Source organism: Chenopodium album, chromosome 2 (genome assembly GCF_948465745.1).
Source record: "Chenopodium album chromosome 2, dcCheAlbu1.1, whole genome shotgun sequence".
NCBI classification, from domain to species: Eukaryota; Viridiplantae; Streptophyta; class Magnoliopsida; order Caryophyllales; family Amaranthaceae; genus Chenopodium; species Chenopodium album.
This window is the reverse complement of record NC_137835.1, coordinates 62949778-62957646: the sequence shown is the minus strand read 5'-3', so window position 1 is coordinate 62957646 and position 7869 is coordinate 62949778. Positions and strand designations below refer to the sequence as shown.

The 7869-nt window shown below is 36.4% G+C and overlaps 1 protein-coding gene across 1 annotated transcript; it reads right to left on the bottom strand.

The window, feature by feature from the left end:
- Positions 1–519: 519 nt before the first annotated feature.
- On the bottom strand, positions 520–6006 carry LOC145599261 (pre-mRNA-splicing factor SPF27 homolog). Its single transcript, XM_081655662.1, has 8 exons — positions 5956–6006; positions 5625–5909; positions 4756–4931; positions 4356–4439; positions 2033–2102; positions 1793–1923; positions 1638–1696; positions 520–880 (listed from the first exon to the last, which is right to left on the bottom strand). The coding sequence occupies exons 2-7, from the start codon at positions 5868–5870 to the stop codon at positions 1642–1644; spliced, it is 762 nt and encodes a 253-aa protein (XP_081511788.1). The 5' UTR covers positions 5871–5909; positions 5956–6006; the 3' UTR covers positions 520–880; positions 1638–1641.
- Positions 6007–7869: the final 1863 nt, after the last annotated feature.

Below are 7869 nucleotides of genomic sequence, written 5' to 3'. Positions count from 1 at the left end.
CGGTACGGTCGAGGAATATGGCTGGGTTAGGGTACAAGTTTTTTTTAACCAATATAGCATTGCCACGTGTCGAAAGTGAGCCCCACTAACGAATTCCATCCAAGAATTCGTTAAGTGGTGGTGAAATCATAAGTTTTGTGTTTTTATGTGGTGTTATAAAAATTAGAGATTTTGTGGTGTTATAATCTAAGTTTTGAGAAATTTGTGGTGTTATTTTCTAAATTTTCCATTTTTTTATGGAGGTGTTAAAAACCATTTTTCAAGTTTTTATGAGGTGTTAAAATCTAAAATATCCTTGTTTTAAATAATTTTTTTTAGCCCTAAGGAAATTTTAAAAATCAAATCACGAGAGAAGCTGCAATACATTTTTTTAACAGACAATACTATGTGATTTGTTTTAACCCTTCAATAAAAATAATAAAATAAAATAAAATAAAACCTATTATTTATCTTTACAAATTGAAATTATTTTTTACTAAAATTATTTTTATTAAATGTTGCAAAGTATAGTACCAAAGATTTAAATTTCTAAGCAACTCATTTGGATTAATTGGAGTGAGAAAAACACGAAACAAAGTGAGGAAGTACTTGATTCTTACTAATGGTTAAAGAAAGATCGCTGGACAACAAATATATGTAAGAGCACAAAGCTAATCAAACCTAAAAAAACTTGAATCTTGAACATGCAACGCAAAGGAAGAGTTACACGGGCAAATGCCCGTATCAACGCCATGCACAGCACCTTCTGAAATAAAAATACTGCCTCAACCCATCAGCTGCTGAACCCCTGAGATTAATAGTTTCTTCTAAAGGGTGGAATGCTAATTTCGCTGAAACTGCAGCAGAGCTATGTACTGTCACAGCCCACAATCAAATGATCCTGCAATTAAATTTGCCACATTGTAACAAGAATAGAGTTGATAAAATATCAGCTATCATAGTATACATTGTTATTTAAATCTATTTGACAGCAAAACATTCCTATATGAGGAGCTGGAAATTGGTTCTCTGGTTCTTCCCTGGTTTAAATTTTTACAATTGACTAAAAGATCACATCACACAGCTACCAAACAAGACGCCACCAACTTTTTTGTTTTGTTATTCGAATGAAGGTCAAAAGATAATTGATACAACTATCAAACCGGCATGAGACTATCCCATTCACCCTGCTCTTTGGAAAACAGCATTGCCCCCTTCAATCTTAGAAATTTAGCAATGTGATGGTTGATATTCAACAAAGCTGAATGAGCATCAGTAAACAAAACCTTACAGTTATCCTTCTTGTTTGTTCTAGATGTAATAGAATTAATTTTATCAGTTTTCATTCACATTAAATCTGCACTGGAAACAGTGTACAGCTAAAAGATCTTCACAATTATACGATTAATGCTTCATTGCTACATACACACCTAAGATATTGCCCCTTAGGTGAGGTCTAATTAGAGGTATTGGATAGTAGTTTTGTATCACAAAGTATTTTAGAAGTTTAGTAATGCCAAAAATTTGCAGCTTATTGCAATGAAATGAAGACTGGAGTAAGGTGTAGGGTGCCTTACATTTTTGCAAACACAGGTATAGATACAATAACTAAATCACACAGATAGTCCAGTCATAGTGTACATCACAAGATAACATACCTCATTATTTCACATAACCCAAGGAACCATTTTCTATGTTAACATCCAAGTTCCAGCCTCTGAACACATAGCAACCATTATATAGAAAATTTAGACACAGGTAACCCTTAGAATTTGTAAAAAATGACAAAAATTGCAGTCACTCAATACACTACCTCTCAGCAGCTTCTTTCCTTAATTCAAGATGACTTTCAATTTTCACACAAGCTTCTTGAATTTCAATGTTTTTCAAACAAAGCTCCCTCCATTGTGCAGATAAAACATTTAGCTCATTGCCAGCATTTTGCTGATAAATTATATCATTAGTTAGATTACAACTTTTCACCAAACAAACTGACAAAATTCAAATTTACAAGTACTTAAAAAGAAAAGCAAAATAATCAAAACCAAGTCACCTGTTGAAACTTTCTTTCCCTGTTCACAGTTTCAATCTTCTCACCGTGCTCAGCAGCTAATGCTTGCAATCTATGTCACTCAAAAGGCAAATCCATTAAACACACATATAAGATTGGATGAAAAAAAAGCTTCAAAAGTAGTTGAGTCAGATCAATACACCACCACAGCAAAGGTCAAAAATTACACCTCATGGCACTCTACAGAGGCAAAGAGTAATTCTATTATATTCTAGGAATCTAAGGTCATTTTAAGAAATAAATTACTTATGAACACCGACAGGATAAGCATTGCCTGATTCTACCCATTCTCCAAATGAAAAGAAAGTTATGAATTGTTTACACATGAACTAATACAAAGGAATAATTTTGGACTATCTAACAAAATTCGGCATTTATTGTTAAATGCCTAGAAGACAAAATTATACGTTAAAGTAAGAGTTTTGAAGTAACACGATCTTAAATCTACCATAATCATATTATGGACAAGGAATAATATACTATGTAGAAAAATAATAAATTCATAGTAAATTTATGTCTCTACATACATAAGTCATTGCTTCTTTCATATTTCACTGCCAATAGCGATTACTCCCTCCATCCCATAATACTTGGGACGTTGAGATGGACACGTAGTTTAAGAAAATTACAAATGGGTCCGTTTAAAACATTTGTTTATTATATAAAGGATTCTCTTTTATATTTTTATATGGTAAGGAAAAAAAAAAGTGGGAAGGTTGGGTAGTTAGGACTTAGGAGAGAGAAAATATAGGATTTAATTGGGTTTTGGGATTTGTGGTCCCACAAAAAGTAGAAAAATACTCCGTATTTTTTTTATTAGGAGTCACGATCAATAATATCAGAATCGGATAAATCGGTCCAGACCGACTTACTGACGGGATGCCTCTATATTTAGTAACGTGTGAAGTATTTTGGGACGGATGAAAATAGTAACTCTGTTAAGTATTATTATTATGGGACAAAGGGAGTATTATTAAAATATGTATTTGTTTCAATCAAAGCATAGTATTTCTTTTTCTTGTAATTTAAGGTCTAAATAAGCATAGTATTTCTTAAAATAATGTATTGCTTTAATAGAGGATTTCTTTTGCTCCTGATTTAGTATAAGAAAAGGATGACAAATTTTTTAACATTCAAGACCCAAGTGATATAGTTTGAGCCAAAAGTGTTTATAAATCAGTAAATCACATCCTTAGTAAGGTCGGGCATGATTGTAAATTTTTGATACTTAGGTGGATGCACAAAGATTAGCGAGAAGCCGAGAAGGTCAAATCTCACAAAATAAAGAAGTGATCGAGCAATGGGTGTCAAAGAAAAATCCTAGTTCTAGTTCATAACTTCTCTATTTGCTTCAATTGTCTTTATTTATAAAGTTATAGCTACAACGAAAGCTAAGGTCACATTAAACCTTAAATCTTCTCCATCTTCATAGCACTTAGTACACAACACTAGAAATATACAATACCTAATAACAAATAGAAACATTAAATTAAGGAAATAAATGGCCATTTATGTGACCCTATCATCAGAAAAGTAGGTAATACAAGATGACATCAAGACAGCCAACAGGAATAATTTAGTCTCACCAAGCTTGTAATAAATCCAAACCAAATTGAAAGATAAAGAAACAAGAGAATGACATTAATCCAAAAACTCTCCTATCTTTCCCAAGAGGACCTCTTTTATGAAACACCGAAAAATGATAAGTAAATCATAAGGTATGGCTTTAAAAACAATGTTCAATTGAAATTTTTGCTAGTCAATAGGTCTATATTTCCCACCTAATCCCATGAGATTATAGTATGCATGAAAAGGACGACACAATCCCATAATTAAGTATAGTAATGTAAGTTGCATAGTATTTTACTGTAAATCACCATTATAGAAAGCTTTCCTCTATATTTATTCACTAAAGTTGGATCCTGAACCACCCACCCACTTTACTTCTCTCCTTAATTCTATAAAAAATTTAAATGTATGCTTAAGTGAAGAATACTTTGGCATTCAACACATACACTTACCAGCACAAGAAAAATGTTTCCCATCTACAATGAATAAAATAAGCACATTATACCATTGTACATAATAGACCACAAATCATGACAACCCCCACCGCAATACCTTGTAATATGTAAATCAAAATGAATTTAACAAAGTATCAGCATTAAAAGGTTTTATAGCTACAACCAATATGGAAATTGGTAGAAAACTCCCACCCACTCTTCCCTATTCCCATCCCACCCCTATAAAGAGAAAAATGGGATAGAATCTAAAAGAGCACTACAGCTGTGTAAGAGAAACTAACCGGTTTAAAGACGCCTCAAGCCGTTGGTTGTAGTGCTTCCAGATATCAGGACAAAACTTAGATATTAGCTCCAAATTTTCAAGCCTAGGGAGAGCATTTGTCATTAAAAAGGAGCTTGTGACAAGAGATAAGACATAAGCAAGTCTACACAAATTGAAGTTGATTAAATAAGGGCAAAAGGACTTAAATAAGAGAGTACGCCTCTCATAGATACCAAAGGAGGATGTAATTAATGCTGGTGAATTTTGTGACAGCCCTTCAATACAAACCAGCACCCAGACAAGCTATCAATCAGGACATACTAAACTTATTTCCAACAGCAAGTATATTCAATCTACTTGATGTACAGCACATAGTTTTCATATAAAATTGAAATAATACGATATAGATATCACATCACCTTATCTCCTGATGCTGTAGCAAGCGCTGAGCTTTTTGAAGAGCCTGCTTCCAAGCTGTTTCATCATTCTGTTTATTTAACGGTGGAGCATCTGGTATATACCGAGATGTATCAAGTGGCATTGGAGGCTTCCCAGCCCTGACTCGCTCATATTCTCTAGCAAGCATTGGATGATCCTAAGATTTACAAACGGATTTATACACATGAAATTCAACCACATATTGCATGCATAATATTTGGCCCTCATTGTCGTTGATAATATTACAGGCCAACAATGTTAGAGTGAATTTTAAGCACATCTGGACTTATATTGTATCTCTGACCCAAGTACTCCAGCTCTAGACACCAAATTTCTACGTGCAGAGTAGTCTCAACTAATCTCAGACCATGTTCAAAGAGTCATAAGACCCCGAAAATTATCAGCATTCAGCAATCTCCTTATCTATGATCATCTTTTCTATACCTGCTTGACCATTCTTAGTTATAACAACAGTAAAAAGTCACTCTCAACTTCTCAAGCCGTTCCTATATTCATCATCAGCACTACAAATCAACGATAAAGTTCCACACAAAGTATAAAATGTTTTACGAGAAGCAACCAAAAGGTCTAAAATAACCCAAAAAACATAAAACAGAACTAGCACATACAATAATCAAAGTCTTAAGCAAGGGTCTACTTTGTTAATTTTCCTAAATTCACAATAGTTTCACCAGCCTAATCAATTACGGGGTTCTATGAATAGAAAACAGCAATAGAACAGATTAATTTCCCAAAATAGCATCAATTGAAAACAACCCAATTCACAAACATGGTTTAAGCGCATTCCAAAAACCCTAATAGCAAAAAAGTTGGGGTTGTAGAGAAAAACCTCAAAATTGAACTTGGGAAGAGGAGGAAGATCCTTAAGAAAATCAGAGGGCTTTTTGGAACTTCGGCGCATCTCTTCCTCGACTAAGCGGTCGACTTCTTGTTTGACGGCAGGGTTACCATAGTCGTCGTCGACGTAAGGCAAGGCATCGATGGTTTCTGCATTGGAAGCACTTGCCCATGGTCGTGCTGCATCGGGTGAAGCTTCGAGCATCAATACGTCGCCATTTGCAGTTTGAGTCGCCATTTTTGTTCCTACTAGATATGTCTCTGCGATGCCTCGATTTTGTGAGTGTTCATAGCGGTGCAGACCTTACTGTGTCATGGGAAGTGGGAACAAATATTAGGAGATTGGCATTTTTGCTATGTAAGTTGTCCGTGTATATTCTCTTCTACTTATTTACAGTACAGTTTAGTTTAGTTCAGTTTTCAATTTTTAATTTTCTTCTCTCATAAAATATTCAGTTTAGTTCAGCTCTAATCAGTTCAGCTCAATTCAGTAGGTTAAGAAAAACGATGTTAACATGGGGTAATTGTCACCACAATCTGAGTTGCACGAAATGTTAAGATTTGCTCTCAGTGGAATGGGGCAGCAAATTTAAAATTGTCTTTTGAAATCACTGAGAACTAGAGATGGAGTTGAAATCAAATGCAGTTAGCATTCGACCGTGAATGAGCAATGACAGATTTCAACTCCATTGTCGAAATCAATTGAAGATAGTGAGCGGAGAGGGATTCAAAGTTCATTGAAGAAGCGACAATACTTGGTTGCAGGAGATACATACAGATAGTTAAGAAAATCGTTGTTGCAAAAGCGGAGAACCATAGTTTATGTAAGCTACTACCACCATTGATTTCATGTCAAATTTGCTAAATTGTGCATTTCAATTCATTTTGAACACGTGTTAGTTGTTTAGAAATGTTTTATTGATCTTATGAATGTTATAAAATTTAGTTATCGGGTTTATTGATAGGGGTTTTGCCAAAATTAGGGGTGCTTCTTTGGGTTAAAAAAAACCCATACCAAGTGGCCCAATAAGAGGGTGACACATGTGAACTTAGGTTAGGTCCAAAATGGACCAATCTCTATTCGACACATGTCCCTCCAAGAATGTTAGGAAAAAGGTGGCCTTTACGGCCCAAATCCCGAGAAAGCCGCAATGCGGCGCAGCCCATCAGACTTAGGTTTCCTGTAACCCAGGCAGAAGCACAATTCCCGATGACCCTTAAATACGAAGATTTCCCCCTTTTTAAGGACACATTTAATTATTACAGCATACACACATCTCTTACATCAAATAATTTACCTGATCTCGAAATCCGAGAGGATCTCACTTTTCACCTTTTCCGCATTTCTTACTCTCTTCGACCGATACTAACTTGATCGTCAGAGGCGGAGCTCCTACAACCCAGAGTCTCCGTGTTTTGCAGGTACAGGGCGCGCTGGACCAGTCTTGGTGTCGTAACTCTCCTAAGGGACCAGAAAACACCCAAAACATTTGGCGTCGTCTGTGGGGAGAGTACCTCTGAGATGGTTCAAGAGTTTATACCGCCGCCTGAACTCAACCGGCCTAGAGCCGATGGGGAGGTCTATACAGACCATGATACCGACAACGACAGTGAAGTTAAAACCCATGTGGCCCCTGATGGGTCACTCATCTCTAAGCGCATCCGTCCCAGAGATAGACTAGAACGGAGCAACAATGAAGTTGGTCCTAGTAAGTCTACTGGACCATCATTTGGGGAAACCCAGACTGCAAGGGGTCAAGCTCTACTCACTCAAGACGAACTCATGAAATTCATGACAAGTTTCAAGGGTAAAATCAAGGACCTGATCAACAAAAGCACGGCCCTTAATCGTTGGTCCTAGAAAGAAGGTAATCAAAATTTCGTACAAATCTCGTACTTAAACGTTCCCTAAAACAAAAATTAAAACTAAACTAATCAGGTCCTGAGAAAACACGCGCCCGATCGGGCGAAGGGCCGCCCGATCGGGCCTGCCTTTTTCTTTGCGCTCCTTCTCAGCAGCGTCGCCCGATCGTGCTAGACCTTGCCCGATCGGGCCCTTGCTTCACTTTGAGGCTCGGACTTCGATTGGGCTTGATTTCTCGGCCCAATCCGGATTTCCTCTTAGGGTCTTGAATACTCGGTCCAAATATCTCGGGATCCCAATTACCGAGCCCTTAATCACCGGCTCGATGACTCTAACCGGCCTTGGGCTTCAAAGATGGTCGTGCACTTCTAAT